This window comes from Abramis brama (genome assembly GCF_963993115.1).
Source record: "Abramis brama genome assembly, chromosome: 23".
Lineage (NCBI taxonomy): Eukaryota > Metazoa > Chordata > Actinopteri > Cypriniformes > Leuciscidae > Abramis > Abramis brama.
In genome coordinates, this window is record NC_139985.1 from 11,162,966 (window position 1) to 11,190,588 (window position 27,623).

The window sequence follows — 27,623 nt, forward strand, 5'->3', positions numbered from 1 at the left end:
TAGAGGGAAGACAGTCAAACACATAATTTACTATTATTAAAGCACATGGTATTATTTTATATTATTACTTTGCATGACAAAAACAGAATAAGGTCTACAGAACAGGCCAACTAAATAACCAGAATTATTATTATTTTTATTTTTTTTAAAGATGCTGGAAGCCTGTTCCAGGATGCATTTTTCTATGGCTGTTAGCTTCCATTAGTCATCTCATCTCATCCATTAAACTGAGCAGCAGTGTCATGGAAGCAGTACTGTCACCAGGCTGGATGTCATTTCATTTATCAAATCTTCTGCTAAGGCTTCTGTCATGAACCCCAAATGGCTAAATTCCTGTGTAAATCTACCTGATGTCTCTGCTCCTTCTCTATCTCTGACAATACCCTATAAAACTCGACATACAGTATGGAAATATTTTGGAGAAACCCCCCCAAAAAAACAGCTAGTGTAAGTCCTGACCTAAGAGATTTTTTTTTTTTCTAAATGAAGGCAATATTTTTTGTGTCTACATTTTTCATGCCTTTTTTCAGTCAAACTGAAGACCACATACAGCATTCATTTTACACAATGTTAGTAAATGGAATAAACTGAAGATCTTCACAAGATAATTTTATTTATGCAACTTACAATGTTTTCTGTACTATCTATAACAGTTATTTATTATCAAATCCCTTAATTGTTCTAACATTCCCATAATATATGAATATATACATATATATTAAAATTAATACATTAAAAATCAGCAGCATGATTGAAAATTAGTCTCTTATGCTCAGGCTGTATTTATTTGATCAAAAATACAGTAAAACTGCAATGTTGTGGATGTGAAATAGTATTACATTTTAAAATAACTATTTTCTATTTTAAAATGTAATTTATTCCTGTGATGACAAAGCTGAATTTTCAGCATCATTAATCCATTCTCCAGTGTCACATGTACACAATAACAGTTGTGTTGCTTAATATTTTTGTGAAAACCGTGATAAATTTTCCCAGGACGTTTTGATAGAGAATCAACAGAAATCTTCTGTAACAATGTAAAAGTGATCAATTTAATGTATGCTTGATGTAATTACAGTATTTATTTATTTAAAAAAAATAATAATCGTACTTACAATAGTGCACATTGAATGAATCATAAAGCATTAAATAGCATTGACAGGCAATTGTTTGTATTGTTAAAGTGCTATTCTCGATATTACTGCTTATGTATTTCCCATTAAAAGCAAATAATGGCTATGTACAGATGCATATCATTACTTCCCCTGTTGATCCATGCATTTCTATGCATTTCCACCTTCTCATCCATTAACAATAAGCTGGCTGATGTGTGAAGGCATGGTGTAGAGGATGAGGAAGAGGAAAATCCCCAGGATAACCAGAATGAGCAAAGCAATGATGTACTTCTTGTATTTCTTCCAGATGAAGAACACAAAGGTCTTCAAGGGGTTCACAAACCAGTTGAAGGAAGTCTTAGGACGGCTTAAGGGGACAAAAAAAATCTTATTTACGTAGCACATTTTAGCAAGCACACAATTAAAATAAAAATATGCAAATTTGAAATGATATAAATGCATTTTGGTCCCTTACTTTGGTTTGTCCAGAGGTTCAGGTTCTTTGCGTGCTTTTCCCACAGGGTTCTTCTCGGCTTCCTCAGCTGGCACTAAGTGGAACTCTGCCTCTACTTTACCCTGCAAACCACATAAATGAACGAAGGGTTTGAGTCTACCTTTACAAAGTAAACAAGTGTGTTACTACATTCATTGTACTCAATGTTGGAGCACTAAAGAAGTGATTGTACCATTAAGAGGAAGGTGTTTCCACTGTTGTCCACAAATTGCAGATCTTCTGGTTTCATGTTGCCACGCTTACTGGACTTTTTTTTCTTCTTCTTGTTTTTCTTCTCTTGTTCTGCCTCTCTCTCCTCTCTTTCGATGTCCTCCTGGCTCTTTAGTTTGATGAGCGGCCACCAGCCCTTCATCCTCTTGCTGCGGAAGATGGAGAAGCGAGGGCCGGCCTTGTCTTTGGCCATCTTGATGCTGCATTGCTCTGATGATTTTGCTGCACGGACCATATCGCTGAGACGCAACTCTATGGATCCTAACCGGAACAGTTGGAAAGGAATTCATGTTTTTACTGACTAACTAGAAAATGTAAGTAGATTTCATACATGACCAGTGACTAAAACCACTAACCCAAGAAGTCATTGGAACCGATGCGGTCATAATCCCAGACCTGCAGTACCAGAGCAGCCGGCTGGCGGAACTCAGTCTCCTCAAGGGAGAACAGGGACTCCTTCTTCTTGTAGATGACCTCCTTCTCCGTGGGAAGATAGTCAAAGTTGAAGACAAAGCGCCAGTTGAAGTTGCCTTCACCAGTGAGGGAATTAAAATGCACGTCCGTCTCCTGTTTCTCATCCTCCAGACCTTTAATCCAGCTGGTGAATGTAATACACATAAATGCACATGCATATGGACATATATTTTATGTACGTAATTGTAAAGAAATATTACAAACATTATAATTCTAATTATTTATTATTTATTTTATTATACGCTAGTGTTTCGGGTAAACAAGTCTCTTCTTATCAAGGCTGCATTTATTTGATCAAAAATCCAAAACTACAGGAAAAAAAGGTTGCGATGCTTAATATTTGTGTGGAAACTGTGATGCATTTTTTTTTTCACGATTTTTGATGAAAAGAAAGCTCAAAACAACAGCATTTATTTGAAAAAGAAATCGTTTTTAACATACATCTACTGACCTCAAACTTTTGAACGGTAGTGTTAGTTTTTATGGAATATAATTGTGCAATATAATCTTGTGCATCCTTACCCTTTAACATAGATGTCACTTGATGGCTCTCCAGTGAAAGGATTGACATCATCCAGTACAACATCATCAGTATTCCAGATGATCACGCGCAGCTCATAACTACAGACAGAGGGTTAAATATTCTCAGCAAGATGTAAATTAAAAGAGCAGAATGATTATTCTTGAGAGAGATGTAGGAAGGAATCTTCTTTAATTCTCTGTATTTAGTCGTTTGGGTGAAATTGTGTCCTTTGAACATGATGCTCAATTTGAGTCTCTATATACTGTATATACGTATATATGCATATAGCTTCAGCATAATGTGATATCATCTTGATTACCTCTCTGGAAGTCTAGGTTTGATATTAACAGGTGGTGGTGGAGGTACATCTACAGGAAACATGTCAATCCACATGTGAACGTAACCCTGTTAGGTGAAAGGCAAAGACATAAGAGATTATGTTGCAACTACATAGTAATTTGATTTGATGAAACACAAATTTAATTGGAGCATATCAGATCCAAGACGGAAAACTAAAAATGCGGAGGAATAACAATGGAAATCGCCACCAATCAACCTCGAACTTCGGTGCATGAGCACCACATTCCTAACTACAGGTCTAACTTTGAATAGTGTAAGTGAAGATTTGACCCAGGCTAACAGGCTTGACTAAGATTGCTAACAAGTCATTGTGTGTGATGGAGTCTGACCTGAGGAAGGCCAGGCTTTTCCGCGTTAAGCAGTGAGCGGACCTCCACATGCTCAGGAACCAGAGGACACGCTCCCTCACAGAACTCTCTCATCTCCTTCCAGCGCTGAAGGACATTCAGAGCTTTATGCTCATCCAGCTCTGCATAGTCTTCTTCTGTCTTCTTATTCTTCTTCAGCAATTCTGCAGCACCAAATTCTCATTTTAATAATCTGTTATCCATAAACAGATACATCCAACATGGTGTTTATGGGTGCATGACTAAATATGCAAATGCAACACACACACATATATATTTAATTAATAACAAAAAATATTTATAATTGTATATACAAACATGTATAATATATATATATATATATATATATATATATATATATATATATATATATATATATATGTATACACACACACACACATTTAGCATTTTGACATGAAAGAATATTTTTCTTGTGATCAGTATAAATGGCAAATATCCAGATTAAACAAAATGTTATTTACAAAAAAATTAGCATTTTGATATGAAATAATTGTTTTTGATCAGTATAAAAAGGCAAATATCCAGATTAAATAAAATGTTATTTACAAAAATATTAGCATTTTGACATGAAAGAATATTTTTTCCTTTTGATCAGTATAAAAAGGCAAATATCCAGATTCAATGTCGTAAAACAATAAAAGGATGTGAATATTTTATTTATAGCCCCTGTATATCTGTTTTGAGCCAAGCTCAAATTTTCTTTTCTTCAGAAAACAGGGAAACTGAACAAAAGGTTTGTTTTTGTATTACATGAAGGTACTTTAGAACCTTTATTTTAAAATATTAAAAATGCCATTTCCACCTTCTGGAAAAGCCTCATTGGGAACTTTGAAGATCATGTTGAGAACTTTAATTTCAGACTCCCGGTACTCTGGAGATGGAATCCCATTTTTGCGGCAGAGCTCCAATAATATCGCAGTGGGTTTCTTGGCATCTCTCCATTTATTATAGCCATCCCTGAAATCACAAGACAGTCTAATCTGATTTAACCTGTAGAGAGTCAAATGAAAATCAGGCCACAAAACTGCCTGATTTGTCTCAGTCTAAAACACTGCAGCTGCAAACAATCAACTGAGAGCACTCCAAATATGAGCTTTAAAGCAGTCGATGAGCTTTCAGAAATTCTGATGATGATGAAGACAATAATGACAACGACAGCAGTGGCCACGGCAAAGATAATAATACTAATCATCATTATAATCATTACCACCATCATCATAACAGGCTAAAGCCATTACCCACTTATCATAATGAAGGGCCAGGCCACACCCGGCACGGTGGCGGCTGAAGAAACGGTTCTCCAGATCCACGTGGGTCTCGCCAATCAGGTCATCGGAGCCCACAAGGTCATGGTCAAACACGTACAGCGTGAGCTCTGTCTCCAAGGGGAAGGACACGGTCAGCTCGAACACTCTGTGGGGAGACGAGGACGCAGCACATCAAATCAGTAAACAATTCTGACAACAATATCACAAACTATAGTTTTCAGCTGCCAATATACATGTGCTTTCAAGAGTAAAAAATACAGATAAAGCCTCAACTAAAAATGCTCTTTAATCTTTAAACTTAAAAGGCGGAGCTTCTAGCCACCATAGTTTCTCCCATTCATTTTGTGAATAGACAGCACTTACTCTCCAAACACTGGGTTCAGTTGTTTGGGAATGTATCGCTCTTTGCTGTCTATTTGCTGCTTGCCAACTTTCACCACCACATAGGGGTCTGCCTTTCCATTTGGGTCTGTGGGTGCCAGATTGGTTGCCTTAGGGTCCACAAGGAAAAGAAGCATAAAAAATTCATTCAGATAAATGAGCAGAAAATACATGGAGTTGTAGGATTAAAAATAATCCAAGATATTTGAAATAAACAAAGACATTTGCTTTATTGTTTTCCACCCCCTCTTTCCCCAATGACCATTTGGAGTTCCTAAAGGCACAGAGGGGCTAATAGTGATCAAGGCCTGTGGGCCAAGATGTGTGTACTTTGGGGGTCGATGAATTGTCACACCTTTAGTACAATGGGGGAAGTTGTAATTATCTGATTGCTCAGCTTGAATGTCTCACATTTGGGTTTTAGTCACATGGTCATGGAAAGGATAAAAGAAGATTGTAACTAGGGTTAGGGTTAGGGCATAAAAGAGACATAAAAGATTGTCTCTTTTATGCTCTGGCTATTCTGATTCTCTGGGTCCCTTTCTTGGGGCCCTCTCTCTTTGCCTCCTCTTTTCTTTCTCTCTTACTCTCTACTCTCTCTCTCTTTCTATCTATCAGGTAACATTTTACATATATGCTGGGTACAATTAATGGTATAAGTTTTTATCATCTCATACATCTATTTTGTAACTATTTTAAGTATAACTATATATTGTCATTAAACCCTTTCAATTGCAAATAATGTGCTAACTAGTTTTGATTTGCTATTGACTTTGTAGTGCTACCTATTGCATTACAATATCGTCACTCTCTATAGCAACGCTCTCCCACATATTAAGCTATTGTAACGGCACTTATTTCCGTCGTTGGTATAAGTAGCAGTGGGTGGTAATAGACAAGAAATGTACAGTTTTCTACCATCTTGCTGACAAAGTTTCTTTAGTCATTCGACAGTCTTGCAGCCTGAACCCCTGCAGGAAATCCACCCTTACAGAGTCATGAAGGAAAACACTGCACCATCGTGATGCATGCAATGTGTATGTTCTTGTATAATTGTGATGCATGCAGGATTATTTAATTGCAAAATTCAAAAGGTGATGCAAATCGTGAAAAACAAAGTTGCGATGTAACGGAAGTAGCGACAGATCTTCTGTATTGTGAGAAAGCATAGTGGAACAGATTATCGAAAAAGATCGAAATGGAGGGCGGGACTTAATTCTATAGCTGTGTCATTTAGAAGGCTGCGTTTTCCGGAGATCGCATTTGTCGGCTGCATATGTCACTGAGGCTGCTTCCTTTCGGTAAACTGACCACTACATTCCAAAGTCATAAAGAATTTACAACAGTTTATGCTTCACTAGGAATAACGGTCAATTTTATAATGGTTACTGTTCTGAAATAAGACATCCTTTATGAAGTATGCAGTCGACAAATGTGATCTCCGGAGGACGCAGCCTTCGTAATGAGACACGCACTATGAATCAGTTGTTGATTGGATGAAGAAAGATCTAAATGTGAGTTTGTAGATGATTTTTAGAAAGGGGTGGGGTTTATGAAAATTTAAAAAGTTCATGTCCTATAAAATGCAACCTAGATATAGGAACTTTATACCATTGCTTATGGAAGTGCCCTCAAGTTCAACTTTTTTGGGAAAAGGTTTTGGACTTTTTGTCACTGGTGGTGAAACAGAATATTCCAAATGTCCTAAACTTTGTATATTTAATATTTTCCCTGTAACTTGCACTTTAACTAACTCTAGTAAGAAAATGTTGACCTTCTGTTTATTACAAGCAAAACTTGTAGTTGCTCGTCATTAGAAAAACACAGAAATCCCTAATTTTAAACAATGGTTACAGGAATTGTCTGGTTGTTTGGCTCTGGAGAAACTCACATATATTGTTAAGGGAAAACCTGAATTTTTTGGGGGGGAATTTTTGAAGGAAGCTGAACCAAATAGTTTATTTTCTGTGTAACCAGATATAACATTCACCATGTTATGATTAATGTACCATTGTCTTGACACTTGTATAGTATAGATGTTGTTGTTTATTTTATTTATTTATTTTCTATTATTTTATTATTATTATTTTTATTGTAATTATGTATTTTAGTTATATATTTTCCTGTTTGTTTTGTAAAATCAATAAATACAATGTTGAAAAAAAATAATAAAAAAATTATGTCCACTCAGAATTTGTAAATTGGAAATAAATAAATAAATAATAAAAATGTACTCACTTTTATTACATACACCCTCACAAGAACCTTGATGGGTGTATTTTTGGGAATCGCATTAGTGATCTGACAGTCTGCGTCCTCGTCTTCGGGAGCGATGGGGTATATCAGAAATGATCCCTGCAGTGAAGCACAGCTCTGGTTTAACCTCTAATCCTCGACTTCCTTCATGCATGCCGTCACACTGTTGATGTAAGGCATAAGAGCTTGCCAAAACACACATCTTACCTTAAATTTACCCATATATCTCGTACTTTCATCTTCCTCTTCATCGTCCAGGCTGGATTTGCCTTTGTAGACAGGAAATATGTGCAACCAATCCATGAACTGACTAAATTCATTTTCCAGTTCTGACTTGTAAAGCTGGGGAATAAAAAAAAAAAGAAAAGAAAAGAAAAAAGGCAGAAAATGTATACTGAAAATTGTTTCGGTTGGTCTGAGAATGGACATAAAACACTGTAAACACATTGAAACATTTTAACAAATAAAAGAACTGCCGTTTGAAGAATATTTCAAACCTCTATGGTGGCAATGTTCTTCCTCTTTGGAGCAGGAGGCTCCATTTCAATCACAGCCTCATCGTCCTCTGCCTCTAGCGCAGACATGGTCAGTGCTGCTCCATCTGCAAAATGTGACATTACATTGATGCTTTGAAATAAATTCAGTCCTAAGCATTTTACTTAAAGCAGAGTCTGGTTACTTAGGCCACAGTCAAATGTATGAATGTCATCACATTAGAAAGCTCAAACCAAGTGGTATCTGTAAAGCGCAAACAAATTATGCTACAATTTTTCTTAGAGGAAATTTCACTTTCAATCAGTCCATAGCTGATTTTAGTGCATGTATGAAGTAATTTATCTTCCGATTCATACAGGTGTAGGAGAGAAACCACATGGTTTGGTATTTTTTTATGTAGTGCATTTGTCAATCAATTTTAAGCGTGTTCAAATACATTTTGAGGCCTTTGTCGGAATTTGTTGCTGGGATGATCAAAATTAAATCATGCTTTGCATTTATAATACCTCCATCGTGCCCATCTTCCAGGTCATCCTCTTTCTCCTCCTGAAGAAGAGACACAAGACTTTTAAATGTTGAAGAAAACAATAAGGCACGCAATTTAATACAACCTATTATCAAATTCAGTTATCACCTGTTTTTCGAGTTCAGCCAGTGACACATAATATTTAGACCACCAATCAAGCTCCTCCTTTTCTGGTGGCTCCTCCTCTAACTCCTCCTCTTTTTTAATCACCCTTTTGATTGGAGACTGAAAATGTAGTTTTGCACAAACACTTATTTTAAAATTTAGATCATGTCATTTACTCACCCTCGTGTCCTTCCATGGTTTTAATTTGTGAACAGGCCTTAACACACTAACTATGAACACAGATTTTTAAAAGCCAAACACACACACTCATGATTAAAAGCCTCCCAGTTGGATGTCAGCAGGGGTCTTGGCTAGGCAGTGGCTGGCCAATTAATCAGAGTGATCTAACAGCAGGAGCTCAAACTGCCACAGGAACACACTTCACTGCGCTCAACAAACCAGCAGATTCACACCATAATCAACAGGTTAATGGGTGCAAAGGGCTTCACATTTAATAACAGCAGACTGTTGATGGTTAAAAACATGTGCGCTAAGTACTCATTAGGAGCTATTTCAAACACCCCAATGCAGCCAACTAACGTCATCACACCCAGACTAGATACCCCATGACCACAAGGCAGCTGTATGTGGCTGAATAAAAGTGCTTGCAAAAACCTCTGAAAACTGGTGGAAGATGGCAGATATCATTTTGAGACCGTTTTGCACATATGGTGAGTAGAAATTTGAGGAACAATGAAGAAAGTGGTCACTCTAATGGACTGAAAAATAAGGACAGTGGAACTTACTGTGACTAAGTTGAGAGGGTTGATAGGAATTTTGGAATGCTTCAATGCAAGTCCTCCCAAATCCATGTTGATCACCGTGTTTAGTGGAGTGGTCTTCTTGGGAGGCTTTTTCTCTAAAGTCATGAGAGAATGTGTAGGAATTTGCCATATTCAAAACCAGTCAACGTCAATCACCAACTTTAGATGTGAAAGTATTGTTTTAATGAAAATGTGGTCATCCTCCAATTATGTACACTACAGTTCAAAAAAGTCTAGGGTCAGTACATATATAGCTGTTTTCTATTTTAATATATTTATGTAATGTATTCCTGTGATGACAAAGCTGAATTTTTAGAAGCCATAACTCCAGTCTTCAGTTTCACATGATTTTTTAGAAATCAGTTTAATATGCTGAATTGGTTCTCATGAAACCATAATACATTGTTTTTCAGGATTCTTTGATAAAAAATAAATTTATTTGAAATGGAAATTATAATATTATAAATATCTTTATAGCTATAGCAAAACAAAATAAAATAAAATAAAATATAATTTTTACTGTCACTTGATCAATTTAATGCATCCTTGCTGAATAAAGGTATTAATTTACTTTGAGAAAATAATCTTACTGTCCCCAAAGAATTGAACGGTAGTATGTGCGTAATTTAAAACTGGAAATTGCGCGTCATTTAAACACCTTATTTAAAAACCTTAACTGTTTATTGTTCGGGTAGAAAAGAATATAATTATGAGTGCAAAAAAGCCGTTGTTCTGAAAAAAACTCAAATCTCAATATAGAGACAAATGAAAGCGCTGTCTTATGAGTCTTATGAGCTATATTTTGCCATTCGTTGCAAGTAATTCTTGTGTGTTATCAAAAACATGAATGAAAAAAAAAAAAAAAAAAATTAAACAGAATATGTACCTTAAACTAGAGCAATGTAAGAGTGTGGTCACTGTCTTCTCTCATTTCAACAAAGATTCATGTCATCCTTTTTTTTTTATACAGTATAAGAGTCTGGTGGACTTGTAAATGTAAAATATTTATGTACACAGCAGATGCTTTCATTTCGGCCTTTAAACCACAAGCATATGAGCTATATGAGGTTCCATACCCTCAGGCTCCTCCTCCTCATCTTTCCACTCCTCTTGGTCCCTGGGCCCAAATTGCACAAGGTTTTGAACCACGTGAGTTCCCACCAGGACCATCCTCCCAAACGCCCTCTGCTCCATAATGAAGATAGTAAGAGGAGGATGCAGGTAGACAAGCTCTGGAAGTTCCTGAGGACACATGACCAGTTATGAGATATTGTGCAATTGTGATAAAAGTAAGCAGTAGATGATTAATATTAAATCACCTTCATCAAATGTTTAATATGTTGTATATTTAAAATGTTTAAATATTTAATATTTGTCTGTCATAAAATCATATTATTGCTTTGGTGTTTGTAAAAGGCATCACCAAGCAATCACAAATAAAAACCTACAACTAACAAAGACAGGGCAACATATTGTGCAATGAATCATTCTGAGTAAGACATCAGACTATCAAATTAAAAGAACTCAACAGCAGCCAGAATCTAACCAGCTTTGCTTTGTAATTCTGAGACAGTATATGTGATCAAAGCTTGTATGGAAAGTATGTTCTTAACACAGCTCTTAAGATAAGGTCTAATACTTTAATAAGAGGGAGTCTTACAACATCAAAGTGTTTAACCACATCATTGAAGTTAGGGTTGAGCTTGTAGCTCTGAATTTCCTCCGACTCGATCATCTTTCCCGCACACTCCATCCTCACTTGAGGCCGCTCCACTTCAAATAGGTTGACCCTTTTCAGGTCCCTCAGGCCCCAGTACAGCACCTGCCGTTTAAGGGTTCGAGTTCAAAACACTGTAGTGCACGTACCAACTAGTCAGCTGGCAAACTTTTGCTGTTATTTTAAAGGCTCTCTTGGGGATTGATTTATCAATACATCTGTTTTATGTGATAAATCAATTCATTCGTGTGCATTTAAGACCTTTAAATGTCAATGTTAAATACAACTGTGATTTTGATACAGTTTATTTCTGTTCAAGGTTGTGCCTTCGTACCTCTATTCTGTATTGCCTCAGCACGGGTCGCACTCCCTCAGGAATGATATAATGGCATTCTTCTTCAATGTACTGTGGTTCTTTGGGTTCAACATCCAGTGGCAGAGTTGGCTGAGATTGATTCAGAGCACACATACATGACATTTAAAAGGCTTTTTTGGACACTTTCTGTTGTAAATAGAGGTGGAGGTGAATTTAGCAGCAGGATTGACGACAAGTCGTCTTTATCTTCAGGTAAAATATGTACTGTATATATACTGTTCAAAAGTTTGGGTTCTTTTAGATTTTTTAAAGAAATTAATACTTTTTTTCAGCTAGGATGTATTAATATTGATGTATTAGATCAAAATTGACAGGGAAGACAACATATTTCTGTTTCAAATAAATGCTGCTCTTTAGAATGTTTCATGCATCAAAGAATCCTGAGAAAAATGTATCATGATTTTCACAAAACTGTTATTTTAAATTGAAAACGTGTGTGTGTGTGTGTGTGTGTGTTTGTGTGCGTGCATCCCTTTCTATCCATTCAACTGAATAAAGCTGTTCTCCAACACACAAATTAATGCTTTTAGTCGTGTGAATGTGAGCAAGATAATCTATTCACTGTCTTTTGCAGTGAATTAATGAGAAAATACAGGGGTCCCACCTCTCCAAAGCCAGAGTAATCCAACTCGATTAGCTCAAGAGCAGCCAAAATTTCACCAGCTTTGCTTTTGCCTTTTGTGATCTCAAAAAACTGCAGCTGGGGCTTTTTATATGGCTCTTCCACAAACTTCAGCTCTGGCTTCGCAAATGCACGACCAAGGGCTTGTGGACTGCCCTGTTGTAACATTGAAACATACCACACATGAATCAAATAAATTATACTGTGTAATAAATATTCATAAATCTTACATCCAGTTATCACATATAAAGAGTTTTGAAGACTATTCATAAATATAAATAAACTTCCTAAACAGGAACAAACAAAATGAGAATTTAACTGATTTAAACAGATGTTCTTAACGGTGTTAAAACCAAATCTATGCTCTTGTTTAACAAAATGTTTTTGAATTTTTTGCGTGGCATTTATAGGTGATTCACAGATTATAGCATTTCAAAGCATTTGAATGCATTGAAAAGTATCACTCACTAGTTTGTTGTAGTCATAGATGTTGATGATGACCACAGGAGGGTCTTCTCTGTACTCGTCCTTACTGCCCTCCATCAGAACCTGATCATAGATGAGTAACTCACACCATGTCGGGGACAGAGTTTCTTCCTTCACCTACAAACCATACAATCTTTTAACAATCCCTGAGACACAAAATTGCAATCAATACAGGCTGAATGATAAATGTATATGCCCATTCAGATCCTATTGGACTTAATGGACCTGTCATAAATGACCAATACATCTCTTGCGAACTGAATAAAAGTTAGTTCCATTTCATATCCATTGCTTTTTATTGAGGACATAGAACAAAATTAACAAAATTAACTGAGACCCACCCGTGTGACCTGACATTGAGTGTTGAACACAACCTTGGTGAAGGGGTCGGACAGTCCATTGTCATCAGCTGCAATGATGCCTCGTGCCTGATAAATGTGAGCACGTAACTGGAAATAACGACTGTCTGGATGAAAGGACAAGGGAGGTATGGTATTTTTCATGAAAGTGAATCCAAATGTCACCCAAATGGAAATATATTGGTTTTCAAAGGAGCCCGAGACAATTATGGAGAATATCAGAGATGTTTGTATTGGGAGAAAGTACCTTCCACTGCTAATTTGGTAGGAGGCAAGTTACGGGGAATCAATGTGCCCAATGTCGCCTCTTCATAAATGGGTCTAAAATCTGCTGGAAGGCTAGTGACATAGTTTTTTGCGTACTTTGTGATACCAAGCCACATATAGACTTCCAGTTTGGCGAAGATTTCCCCCACTGGCCCTCCAGGGGTCTACAGAATGAAAAGCCACACATATATATATACAGTGCAATGCATAAGTGAATACACCCATGCTAAAGTTGACTAAAAAGAGGAATAAAAAATCATATTTTGGAAATTGAACTTAATGCCTTAATTTAAAAAATTAGGAAAAATCCAACCTTTAAGGACACCAATTTTCTTTGTGAATGAATAATGTATCGTAAATAAATAAATGTTCTTCCTTAAAATACATGGTGCATAAGTGAGTACACCCCTATGTTAAATTCCAATAGAGGCAGGCAGATTTTTATTTTTAAGTATTTTTTTTATTTTATTTTTAGGATACTATGCATCCTGATAAAGTTCCCTTGGCCTTTGGAATTAAAATAGCCCCACATCATCACATAGCCTTCACCATACCTAGAGATTGGCATGGGGTACTTTCCATAAGATCATCTCTCAATGCAAATCAAACTAGCTTTTAGGCTAACTGAAATAAAATCATGCCAATCTCTAGGTATGGTGAAGGCTATGTGATGATGTGGGGCTATTTTAATTCCAAAGGCCAAGGGAACTTTATCAGGATGCATAGTATCCTAAAAAAAAATATTAAAAAAATACTTAAAAATAAAAATCTGCCTGCCTCTATGGGAATTTAACATAGGGGTGTACTCACTTATGCACCATGTATTTTAAGGAAGAACATTTATTTATTTACGATACATTATTCATTCACAAAGAAAATTGGTGTCCTTAAAGGTTGGATTTTTCCTAATTTTTTAAATTAAGGCATTAAGTTCAATTTCCAAAATATGATTTTTTATTCCTCTTTTTAGTCAACTTTAGCATGGGTGTATTCACTTATGCATTGCACTGTATATATTTAAATATTTTTAGGGAAAACAACAAAATCGCTCAAATCCAATAATTCACTACATTTTATTCATCTGAGGTTAAAGAAACCCCTTTCACTTAACAAACTATTTCATGCCAGTTTTATTTTAGGAAACAAGTAATAAATTGTTTTGGACATAACAAAATGTTGCAATATAATGTAGGAATTCACCTTCATGTAGACAGCAGTGATTTTCCCACAGTCTTTACCCTTCTCCTCTTCCACCAGTGAAAAGAGGATGGAGGGTGTTGGGATCCTGGCATAGGCCACTCGCCTTCCTCCACTCAACATCCATAAAAATACATCAGGCAGTGTGCTCTGAGGCTGACATATGAGAAAACAAACACACTTATATACAGTTCTGCTGGCAAAACAATTGTGTGTGTGTGTGTGTGTGTAAGGTAAACATTAAGATACAGTATATTGATAGCATTACTTCTAGGGCCAGAAAGCGGAGCCTCTTTGCAATATTCTTGAGATCTACTAGTCTGTCTTTAACTGTATTTCTGGTGACTCTCTTTTTGACTCTCAGGATCTGTTTGGCCAGCAAAACCTGCGAAATAAGGCAATTCATATGACATTCTCAATGAAGACTGTTAGTGCAACTAAACCATATATCCATAATACCAAAACCAATACAATTTACTTACAATGTTCCTTTTGATGAGCCCCACACGGCACTTATCCAGGGTGTTTTGGCGCGCATTTCTCTTCCTTTCTAAGTTACTGATGTACTGCCTGAGAGCCGATGAGAATAGGTTTTCTATTATCCATAATGTGCTATGTAAGAAACGGCTACAATGAACTCAATACAATAGTCATGCAAATGTGTCCTACTTGCAAGTGGAAAAGAATTCCAGCACAACATCCACCAAACGTTCTTTAGCCTTGATTTTTGATCTTTTCAACAGCATCTCCACTTCATCAATGCCATATTCCTTGAAGAATATAGGACATAATTCAAACTTGGATGATTCCAACAAATAAGTGAAAAGGATGAGGGGAATAACTTAGCATTTTAAAGTACCATATTTGTAATCCAGATAATTAAAGACAGAGTATTCAATATCTGCACTTACCAGCCGGTCAGCCATCTTGGACAACCAGTTGCTGTTGTGGAATCGGAAGGTGTGATCCTCAAAGTTGCTCCACACAAAGACGCATGGTTTCTCTCGGAACAAGGGAATGCAACTAAATGATCTGAACGAGAAAAATAATGATATTTTCAGTTATTCCTCCATAATCCTACTGCACTCCACATGATTATAAGCTGTCAGCCTTGAGGATGTCATTTCACCCGTCATATTCAGTGGGCTGTGGTCTCCTGGGTGCCGTGACAGATCTGTCTTGAGGCCCAGGGTTCAGAAGTTGACCTCTCTCCAGCTCATCATCTGATTCAAGCAGCGGCTGTCTGTCCTCAGCCAGATTCTCCTGACTACCACTCTTGCTGGACTTCACTACCACGTCTGCAGTTTTCCCATAGTTCCCTGTGAAGCAGCGTTGTTCTTGTTAAGTAAAACTATATATATTAAACATCTTTTTCATTAATTAATTTCATTAATTGAAATAAATCTGAAATAAAATAAAATATAAATTTAGCCTTTAACATAAAAAACTTGCCTTGCAACTAACTGAAATAAAATGTATATATATATATATATATATATATATATATATATATATATATATATACACACACACACACACATATACATATATATATATATATATATATATATATAAAGTTATACAGATATATTTAAAAAACTAATAAAAATGACAAAGCACATAACAAAATTACTAAAACTTTAACATACTGAAAATATAAAAACAAAAGCTACTTCAAAATATTAATAAATGCTATAATAGGTAAATAAATAATAGTATAATAACCAATTTTTTGGTTAATAATAACCAAAGATTTGGAGTGCACTGTTGTATAAGTGTCTTGTACTCAAATAGTTGTTTATATTAAGTGGCAATATGATATTAAAAAGTCCAGTCTTACCTATAGAGAGCTCAAAGGTGACAGGTTTGATGCCAATAATAGGATCTATCATTGTAACTTCAAAGAAGGACGCAAACAACAAAAATTCATCCTTCTCTCCAGTGAAATTCTACATTAGAAAGAACAGATACACTGTCGATTAAATGTAATACTGTATATATGTAATAATAGTTTAGTGCAAGTGTGATATTGAGAATTAGTGTGTCCCAAATTGTAGTATGCTGAAATGAGTATTCCAAAGATACCCGGATGGTCTGCTTTTCTGGTTAGAATCTGAAGTACAGATCTGTGCGCACTCTAACAGCTAATATTGCCCACAATCCATTGCACGTTGGATGAGGATTCGATTAGAACTACAAACACAAATAAAAAATGTGACGGATGTGCAGGTCTGATGGTTAAAAAGAGAGGTTTAGATAAAGGGGTTTGAGTGATTAATAATCATTAATCATTAAATCATTAACTTTTAAATGCATCATTATGCAAACACATGAGGAGAGTTCTCTGCATGAAAGACCCACGACAGGCAGATAAATGTGCTGCTACATTTCTCTCCGAAGTGGTAGGAAATTAAATTAAATTGAATGTGGAGGATTTTAACTGTGACAAGATGATTGACAGAACAGTTTAAACAGTGACAGGATGCACGTAACTAAGCGACAGCTGTCCGTTAATGACGCAGTTATGTAGTATTAAGTAGTATGTAAAGTTTGCCTACTTTTTTGCTACACACTCAAAAGTATGTACTCATCATAAAAAGAGTACATACTTGTAGGGCATAGTATAAGTAGGCAAATTGGGATGCAGCATTTGCTTTTCTTGCAAATGAATCAGTGTTTTGAAAGAATCAATAGAGTGAATTATTTGTTGACTCACTCATAAAGACTTGTGACCACCTCCTGCCATAACGAGTTACTGAAAAATCCCCACGTAGCCTGTTAGGGCGTTGTCTTGCAACACCACTTGGCCAATCAAATTCAAAGACCATAACTAACTGTTGTATAATATGAAATACTACATGAAAGACCGTTTATCTTTTCCTACCAGGCAAACTTGGTCACTGACCTCAGGAAGAGGGTGAACATCTTCCACTTCCACTGTGACGGTAGTTGGTACCTCAGCGCCACTATCTTCAGATTCCTCGCCAGGCCCACTGGGACTCTGCACTGCTGAATAAAATCATCCTCTAGTCAATGATTACAGTGCTAGAGCATCTTTGATACATGTTTGTGTGTATATGAATGCATAATTCTAATATGTGAATAAAGTTTACATTACACATTGACATTAAAAGTTAGTGACAACTAGTGACAAACAAGTTTCAGACACTCCCGACATCTGGGGCTGGTTGCATAAACATAGCTATTATGTTAAGACAGTGTCTAAAGTTCTAGTGTGACCCACTATCAGTTAGTCTGGAGCAGCCAGTCTTACTTTTCGGTATCAAATTTGGCTAATCTACATTTTTATGTCACCGACTGAAAAAAAGCTATGAACAGTCTTAAAAGAAAAAAAATGTTTAACTTGTAAGACTAGTCTTAGCGGTTTATGCAACCGGCCCCTGAAATTGGTCGAACAAACAGGTAGCCCCGCCCCAAAACTCACGCCATTGGCTGAGCTAATGTTGTTATGTCTGGCCTATTAAGGATGCTCAAATAAACAGATCCCTTTTAGCGCCACCAAGGCAAAGAAATTGCAAACTTCACCATACATAGTGTGCATATATTTATTTTACTATTTCTTTTTACTACCTTCTTTGCCTGCTGTTTTATTTTTCTTGGACTTTCGGCTCTTGCGTTTAAGATTAAGCCTGCCGATTGAGCTCCTCACATTAGCAGCAGTCTTACTCTCCGTCACCACAGCCGTAGGGGAGGAATAAACCTCCACACTCAGTGAGAGCAGCATTCTGCCCCTGTAGAAGATCCCTTCACTCAGACCTTCATTAAGATCCCTGTGGATGTCTCTCAGCGTGGAGTTTTGAGGAGAGCCGTAGAGATTGACCCAAGTTGGGCCAAAAGTGGGATTGAAACCTGATGAAGGAAAGACAGGGAGTAGGTTGCATAAGGTATAATAAAGTAGAAGTTGTTCAAGAACAGGTAAAAAACTGAGGTAACCAGAAGGCACCTAAATGTTAAAACGAGGATGCGGATACATGATTGAGGGATTCAAAAACAAATTTGGACTTAAAGGGATAGATCATACAATTTTTTTTAATTTTGTCATCGTTTATTCACCCTCATGCCATTCCAAACCTCTATGACTGACTTTCTTCAGTGGAAAACAAAAGAAGATATTTTGAAGAATGTTGGTAACAAAAGAGTTTTGGTTTCCACTGACTTCAATTTTTCCCTTTTTTTTTTTTTTTTTGACCATACAATGGAAGTCAGTGGGAACGAAATTGTTTGTTTACCAAAATTCTATAATATATATATATATATATATATATATATATATATATATATATATATATATATATATTGTTTCAAAGAAGAAAAAAAGTCATACAGGTTTGGAACAACATGAGGGTGAGTAAATGATGACAGATTTAGCTATATCCGGTAGACTATCCATTTAAACTAGCGGTATTCAGTATTAAAACTGACCATTTCGGTTGGGATTGGAGATTTGAAGAAGGTCCAGAAAGTGTGTTGCCACAGCCACATCTCCAATGTTGGCATCATCAAGGATCTGGATCTTGATCCGCCGAGCAAGAGGAGGAAACTGCTCAATGAAGGATATTTGTTCATTCCACTCGGGAGCATTGGTGTTACTATCTACTGACGTTTCCCCCTATCAAACATGTTAACATATTATTTTCCATGTATTTTTTTAAGAGTATTCTACCATAGTTAAAAACTGACTGAATTTATTTAAAAAAAAACTATATGTAGACTAAAGTGTTTGTTTGATGGGAACAGAGAGTTCAGATTTGGCTTCTGAATCCACTTTTTTTTCTTTTCTTTTCTTTTTTTTTACATAAGACATGCTCTGACATCATAGCAATTTATTTTGAGCAGAAATATTTGCCAACACCCTGTGTGGCAATACTCTTAGAACAGTTCAAATACTGAGGCACCTCAGCCCATTTAACAAACAAAAGCACTGTCAGGGTGGGTGGATGTGTGTGTGTGTGTGTGTGTGTCATTTGACAAAAGTGTTATTTTACATAAGACAAGTGTGTGGACATGAATTTAAAAATGAAAACAGAACATCATAAGGAAAAGAAACTAAATTTGTATTTATTTAGATGATTTGACTGTTTAAATAGTAATGTCAAGGCATATATTAAAGCAAACATATCGTGACAAAGACTTTCAGTTCTTCTGGTTTAAACCTTCTGTGTTAGAAATACTCGGAACAAAATGTCTTATTCAAAGTTAGATGGAAAGAAAATCACCTGCTGTCCTGCGAACGTGACCTGAACATAAGGGTCAAGGAAAACCTTCTTGTCTCTCATTATCTTCCCCATGAAACCAGAGTTCATGCTGGGTAGGCCTTCAGCTCTGAAGATCTTCAGGACAAACTTTGCCCAAGGACGTTCTGATGGCATCCTCTTTGGAAGGAGAAGGTTCCTACATGTCACATGAAAATATACCAAAAAATTTTAGGTTTCAGCTGCTGAAAAGTATCTATTGAACACACTGATGCCAATGGCCAAAGAACCAAACATCTAATATTAATGTTTATTTTAGTGGGAATGGGTTCATAAGAGAAGAACTGCCATGTAACATAAGGCAAGCTCTTACTTTTCAATGTCATCATTCTGGCTGCCAGCTGGTGCCAGGCTGACCATGCCCATAGGGTCTCCTTTCATTACCACACTCACTGTGCACTTCACATAGCCTTTAATTCCCGAGCGGGTATCTTTTGGGTCAGTAAGCGGAGCCCATTTCTGGTAGAAATGGTGATCTGTGAAATATATTGGCTGTGTTAAGTTGTTGTAATGATCAATGTTGCAGTTTCTAAGTCAACCTATAATCATTCTTTTTCACCACTGGTGATGAGTTAATTATCACCATTAAAATGTCTAGGGAATGTTTTACCAATGCAATGAACTCTAAGCCTGTATTGTTCATTTTGGCTCTGTGTATCAAAGATTGCAATCAGAATTTATTGTTTCTTAAGATGGGTTTATATAAATATTAAAGGGGCTTTATGTAGAATTGAGAAACATTGCAGTACAGAATAGCTCTTTTGGCATTATCATGAACATAATTCATTTCATGTGTCATAGAACGTAAAAGAGGGTTTCGAGTGCATGCATAAACGTCACTTCCTTTTGATTTCCCTGGCAAAAACGTCATAAAAATCCTTCACATAAAAATCAGTCTGCTGGCTTTCATAGAAAACCTAGGAAGTAAGGTCTCGTTTTTTAAGTTTCGTCCCAAGCTGTTCACACATTTACAATAAAATGCAATTAATACATGAAAAATCTTACATATAGCGCCTTTAATGCTAAAGCGTCATGCTACCTGGCTGCTGATGCACAGTGCTGATGTCAATCTTAAAGGTTCCTATGTGGTTCATCAAAAAGGCAAGGATTTTCTTATGAACCACCTAAAATAAAAGAAAATAGCCATGATACATACAGCACACATATAGCTAAAATACTGTCAGATAACAAAAATGATAATATATAAATTACACTATGTAACTTTTTCTTTTTCTAAATTAACAATACATCATCAATCCTTCTTCCAAAATGTGTTTTTGTCTTACCATGATTCACAATGGTAAGTCTATTATAAGTATTTATATTTTAGACCTGGATGGTTTTCGCAGGAAATTACGTACATGCATCACTCGTCCGAGCGTGTCTCGTCAAATCCGTAAATGGAGAAAAGTTGTCACAACGAGCGAGAAAGGTTGACATGGAGCACGCTAAATATCGAACCTCAGGGGAATCACCCATTTAATAAAACGCTGAACAGAGGAGATTCTGCTGGCAAAATGAGAATTCGACATAAAACAAGAATCAACATTGGCTTGGCTTTTTTCGGAGACTACAGGAACTGAGGGATTTGAAATGTTGGCGTTTGAAAAGGTACTATTTTTATTACTTAACAGGTGAGTAGGGTATTTTATTGAACAGATAAATTGCCATAATAGGTCATCTTGAGATCCTTTGCATCTAAACACCTGTGCCACGAACCATATTCATCGGCACAGTCACGCATAGCTGAAGCAAAACCAAAACATGTTCTTCCGCAAAATGCATGCAGTTTTGTTTTAACCACTAGAGGGCCAGAAATTACATAGTGTACCTTTAATTCATGTCGAAAATAGTTTATTATGACTGACTGAACCTGGCTACATTTGGTTACACCAAATAAGTAATACTTAAGGGTCAGATTAAGCAGAATTAGCATGTGCATTATCAGTTATTACAGGCAAAATATTAATGCATTAAAGCCACTTTAGCTGCTACATATGTAAGAAATTGATGTAAGTCCCTTTAAATCTTTCTTTAATCCTTTATGTTTGTATGTCTCTAGTGTCTCTGGGAATACTTACCGAAATTTGAATCACTTTATCAAAGAGCACATCTTGTGTCTCTTGGAATTCAAACATGAAGTTCTGACAGACAAAAAAAGAGAAACAAAACAATCAAGAGAGATGATCAAAGCTTTAGATGCTTAAAGGCCCTTTCACACCAAGAACGATATAACTATGCTAACTATAACGATAACTATATTAGTGTCCACACCAGCTGACGATATAATTCTGTTTATACTACGCACGTTGCAGTTTTGTCTTCTGCCGCTTTAAATGTTCAAGCTCTTTAAAGCAGGGTGGATTCTGATTGGTTGTCAATGATTTTATCGTTCATTAGATGGAAAAAATCCACCTTAGAGTGATTCCAACAGTATCGTCTCTCTGTGAAGTTATCGTTATAGTTGTGGTGTGGACTGCTATTCTTTTAAAAATTATCTATTATCTAAATTATCTATATTATTAGCCTACAACTAGTAGCTTACTGAATGCCGCAACTCGTTTTTTGACAGGGATAAAAAAGAGGGAGCATATCACGCCTGTGTTAGTTGGTTACCTCTCTGACACAGGTTACCTCACTTCATTGGTTACCTGTTCAATTCAGAGTTGATTTTTAGCTTTTATTATTTGTATTCAAAGCACTTCATGGTCCTACTCATACTTATATTTCAGATCGTCTTTATTCCTTCTCTCCAGAGAAAATGCTCAGATCCTCCTCCCAGCTGTTATTGACTGTTCCAAAATCTCGGCTAAAATCACTAAAGGTGACAGGGCTTTCACGGTTCATGGTCCAAAGTTCTGGAACTCCATAACTTTTTCCATCGGATCATCCCCTTTGTAATCTACATTTAAATAATCTCTTTTAAAAAAAAATCTCAGGCTTATACTTAACTTGATATCAACCTTAAGTTTTAATCATATTTTTATTTGTTTGGTGATGTTTTGTATTAATCCTTTTATTTTCTAATCTGCTTTTCTTTTTATTTATTTTAATAGTAGGCCTATTTAAAATCTTTTTTGTTTATATAATGCTTTTATTGTAGGATGATATTTTGTTATGTCAGTTGTGCAGCACTTTGGTCGGCTTTCATGTTGTTTTAAGGTGCTATTTAAACAAACTTGGCCTTGACCTTTATATTTATAATGAGTTATTATCGCTCTTGGTGTAAACAGCCTTAAAGCTGAGTTCTTTGCAAGCAGTTACCTCATTGTAAAATGGACAATTGGTAGACTTCTGAGTAGCTGTGTGTCTTTTCTCATCCCCAATAGTCACATACACTGCTGGGTTGATGTTCACCCCTACCAGTTTCTGAGCTTCAATCACATTTACATTCACCTGAGGGGAAAAAGTGCAATAGAAGACTTAACCCTAGTAGATTCTCATCAAACAGTGTCGGTTATGTGGTAAACAATTACTTGCATATGAAATAAGTATGTTTTCCTCATTGGATTGTTTTACCTGGAAAGACTTCACTTTAGGTGTGATGGCAAGCTCATGTTTTGCTATGGCCCTGCAACGGCTACACACATCAACAAAGCAGTGAGTCAGTATTATTTATCAAACTTGTTACAGTCTTAGATTAGATTTCAAATATGAGAATTACATGATGGGTCATTTTTAGTTATGCAATGTGTAATGTATTGTATTACACTGCAACACAATAAAATAAGCTTCATAATAGTGTAGTGTAATGTATTACATTAAAAGGTCATTGAAACGCACCTCAAAATGGGAGTGAATGTCACATTTGCACATTCAATATCTGCAAAGTCATAATCATCATCATAGTCATTGTCATCATCTTCGTCTCCGTTCTCGTCATCAGTTTTCAAAAGACCCCGACCAATCATCCTGGTTTCACGGTCCAGCTGCTGAGGACGCAGGCTGTCTGAAGAACTGCGAATTATTGAAAATATCAGTGTGAATACCATCAATAAAGTGTATGAAAATGTATAGTGGATCATACAGAAGATGTCCTACCTTGGTTCCGTAAAACCTGTGTTTCTGATGACAAGCTCTGAGCTGAAATAGAATAGAGAAAATGGGATGAATGGATGGATGGATGGATGGAAAAGAAGGAAGAAAGTAGAAAGAAATTAAATATGGGTGGAAGGAAGGAAGGAAAAATGTAAGGAAGGAAGATAGGTAAGAAGAAAGAATAGATGAAAGGATGGAAGAAACGACAGAAGGAAGAATGGATAGACAGAAGAAAGAAAGTAAGATTAGATAGAAGGTATAGCTGAAGGAAATGAAAATTGGATAAATTGGATGGATGAAAGTAAAAAGAAGGTAGGAAGGTAAAAGTTAGAATGGATGGACAGAAGGAGGGGAAGTAATGAAAGAAGGGAAAATGAATGGAAGGACTGAAGGAAGAATGAATGAAAAGAAATAGAAGGAATGTAGGACAAAGGGATGGATGAATGAATGGAAAATTAAGGAAAGGAAAATGTAATGGATAAAAGTAGTGGACACAATTAAGGAAGGGAAAATGGATTAAAAAGATGGATGGATGGATGGAAAATGGTATAATGGATAAAAGCACTGGAAGCAATGAAGGAAGGGAAAATGGAAGAAAAAGGGACAGATGGATGGATGGATGGATGGATGGATGGATGGATGGAAAAAGAAGGAAGGAAAACATAATGGATTAAAAAAGTGGAAGTAATGAAGGAAGGGAAAATGGATGAAAGAAGGGACAGATGGATGAATGGATGGAAACAGAGGAAGGAAGTCAAGAAAGATGGAAGGAAGGATGGACAGAAGGAATGAAGAATGGATAGAAGAAAGGAAGAATGGATGAAAATAAACAGAGAAATGAAGGTAAAAAGAAAGATGGAATGAAAGAAAAGGATGATGGAAGAATGTCCTAGTTTACCCATCACTGTCCTCTTCTCTGATGAAGTCCTCACTGTCCCACCCCCCTACGGCCCCCTGAAGAGGACTGTACTTCACCTCCAGCTCAATGTAGATCTACACCAGAAAATCCATCATCACATGACAAAACAAAACCTAACTACAACATATAGAATGATTCAATAATCTTTCACCACACCAATGTTAGAATATCATGAAGTGTATTTGTTTAAGGGATGTTAAAGAGTGAGGAGTGTGTTCGTAACTCACATCAGTAAGACTGTGCTGACTGTCTGTTAGAGACTCACGGAGAAGCAGCTGTCCCACAGACACCACATACTGCAGGTTGATCACCAGCTTCCCCAGCAATCTGTGCACACACACACACACACACACACACACACACACACACACACACACACACACACACACATACTCTTATTATACCAAATTTTCTAATATTATTTCTTATGAATCAGTTCATTTCCCTCTTGTCTTATATATAATGAATACTGTTCTGACCTGTTGCTGAACATCTTACTGCAGTTGTAGACACTGATTGACAGCACTTCATCCCTCTCAATCTTCCCATAGTGAGGCCATCTGAAGTGCTAAAGTCACATACATAAACAATACCAAACATGTTTATTTATTCCACACAGGCTAAAAATTTCCTTCAGATGTTCAACTCCTCATGATTATGGATCTGTATCTATCAGCTACAGCTTGCTCATATATCGAGATAAGATGTAGTTTAAAATTAAGTTTTCTATTTTAATATATTTATAAAATGCAATTTATTACTATGATGGAAAAGCTGAATTCTCAGCATTATTACTCCAGTTTTCAGTGTCGCATGATCCTTTAGAAATCATGTTGATTTTATGCTCAACTTATCAACATTTGTGATGTGTCGTATGAATAGAAAGTTCCAACGAACAGCATGTTGTCTGTCTTAGATCTCTCCTGACACACGTTTGTAAAGGTTTGTGTTAGATCTCTCCCTCTTTTACAGTCACTGCATTTCTCATAAATGAAAACCCCAAAGACTTCCTCTTCATAAAGCATGTTGAACATGATTTATCTTCACTCAGGCTGAACAGCTTTTCTTTCTTGTCCTTCCCACTTTTCTAATATCTGTTAGCTTAAGTTAAAGGATAACCTTGTGACATACCTCTAGACAAATATTTTAATTTCATTACTGTATCTGAGCTCATAGATGTGGCTGTTTACAAGACTGAAAATGTTCAAGTCCCTTCTGTCATTGTAACCAACCACTGAAGGTGTGGTTAGCATGAAGATCTCCTCCCAACATACACAACCACCAAACACTGATTTCAACTTAACTATATAACAATGAGTAGCTACATTTGTTGCTTTTACAGCTTTTCCACTTAATATTATACACATCTACTATGTATAAAAAGTGCAAAAAATTACATAAAAAGTGAAGCTGGTTAGAGGGATAGTTCATCCCAAAATGAAAATTCTGTCATTAATTACTTTTTTTCATCTTCGGAACACAAATGAAGATCTTTTTAGTGAAATCTGAGAGCTTTCTGTCCCTCCATTGTCACCACTTTCAAGCCCCAGAAAGGTAGTAAAGACATCAATAAAGTCATCCACGTGACTCGTGGTTTAACCGCGAAGCAAGAAAAAAACGTAATTTACCACTTTATTTACAAAGTATTAAAGGGACAGAAAGCGCTCAAATCTCATTAAAAATATCTTGATTTGTGTTCCCGAAGATGAACTAATATCTTGCGGGTTTGGAACGTTGAGTAATTGATGACAGAATTTCCATTTTGGGGTAAACTAACCCTTTAAAGCACCTGCTATGTTATAAATCTGTGCTCCACTGTGATACACTACAGCTCAAAAGTTGGGATCATTACATTACATACATTTTTTTTTTTACATAAGTAATATTTTTTATTCAAATAATGCTGCTGTTCTATTGAACAACAAAAGATCCTGGAAACATGATCACTGCCTCCACAAAAATATAAGCTGGACAACTGTTTTCAACATTAATAATTGTAAAATATGTTTTTTGATTAGCAAACCAGCAGATAATGATTTCTGAAGGATCACGTGACACCGAAGACTGGAGTAACGATGCTGAAAATTCAGCTTGTCATAGCGGGAATATTACATTTGAACATAAATAAAAATAGAAAAGTTAATTTAAATTGTAATACTAGATCATAATATTACTGTTTTTCTAAAATAAGTGTAACCTTGGTTGGTGAACATAAGAGATTTCTTTCAAAAACAGATTCGTAGCCTAGGCCTACTGACCCCAAACTTTTGAAAAGAAGCAGCTAAGTTACTATAGCCTAATTATCTTTTATGACTGGAACAGTAATTCAAATATTAGCTGTTTTTGTTAGTAGCCTATCCTGTTGTGGTTATCATAACTTTAAAAAAGGCAGCGGATAAATGAACTGAAGTTAATCGTAAACAACTGAAACAGTTACCTCATTGAAGATGGCTATATTCTCACACTGAAGGATCCTGGTTTTGTGAGTAAATCCTGCACCGTAAACAATGTTTTAAAATAGTAACATGACATAATACCTCAATCGTTTCCCAGATAATCTATAACGTTAAGTATTTAAGATTTATATAAAAATATATATTCAAAACATTTTTTATCCAACTGAATAGACAATATCATATGAAAATATAGTTATTCCTCAATATCCAGCGCTTAACTTACCTCTAAATGACAACTCCACTTTTCTGTCATATTTCCCTGGAAGATTATATATCTTCTTTAAAATGACAGTAATAGACATGGCAGAGTGCTGGTGTGTTTCTGCGTCTTGTAATCCTGATTCACCGGTGTTAGCTTTGAGTGCAGTTGGTACTCATTGTTCTTGAGGTATAATGCAATCTAACTTGAAGTGACAGATATATCCCCAATTAAGCCGCTTTCAAATATCCAATACACAAAAACATATTCAGACTATACGATCCTACACCTTGAGGAACTGTGCTGGAATTCCATCTGAAGGAAAACTCCCTATAGGCAGCGGAGGAGTTGGAAT

At 36.1% G+C, this 27,623-nt stretch overlaps 1 protein-coding gene across 1 annotated transcript; it reads right to left on the bottom strand.

Annotated features, from left to right (window-relative positions):
- Nucleotides 1–593: 593 nt before the first annotated feature.
- On the bottom strand, nucleotides 594–27,584 carry fer1l4 (fer-1 like family member 4). Its single transcript, XM_084100956.1, has 46 exons — nucleotides 27,293–27,584; nucleotides 27,051–27,106; nucleotides 25,093–25,181; nucleotides 24,841–24,940; nucleotides 24,593–24,687; nucleotides 23,698–23,739; nucleotides 23,440–23,613; nucleotides 23,176–23,236; nucleotides 22,921–23,052; nucleotides 21,738–21,800; nucleotides 20,696–20,780; nucleotides 19,970–20,132; nucleotides 19,621–19,795; nucleotides 18,827–19,013; nucleotides 17,975–18,253; nucleotides 17,289–17,392; nucleotides 16,224–16,332; nucleotides 15,513–15,702; nucleotides 15,295–15,415; nucleotides 15,053–15,153; nucleotides 14,866–14,953; nucleotides 14,652–14,768; nucleotides 14,387–14,539; nucleotides 13,167–13,350; nucleotides 12,902–13,026; nucleotides 12,543–12,677; nucleotides 12,057–12,230; nucleotides 11,411–11,521; nucleotides 11,020–11,181; nucleotides 10,436–10,601; nucleotides 9,342–9,454; nucleotides 8,599–8,715; nucleotides 8,471–8,510; nucleotides 7,967–8,070; nucleotides 7,677–7,811; nucleotides 7,452–7,568; nucleotides 5,196–5,323; nucleotides 4,807–4,977; nucleotides 4,367–4,521; nucleotides 3,526–3,707; nucleotides 3,156–3,241; nucleotides 2,836–2,934; nucleotides 2,196–2,437; nucleotides 1,802–2,100; nucleotides 1,591–1,691; nucleotides 594–1,482 (listed from the first exon to the last, which is right to left on the bottom strand). The coding sequence occupies exons 1-46, from the start codon at nucleotides 27,369–27,371 to the stop codon at nucleotides 1,302–1,304; spliced, it is 6,090 nt and encodes a 2,029-aa protein (XP_083957082.1). The 5' UTR covers nucleotides 27,372–27,584; the 3' UTR covers nucleotides 594–1,301.
- Between the last annotated feature and the right edge of the window lie 39 nt (nucleotides 27,585–27,623).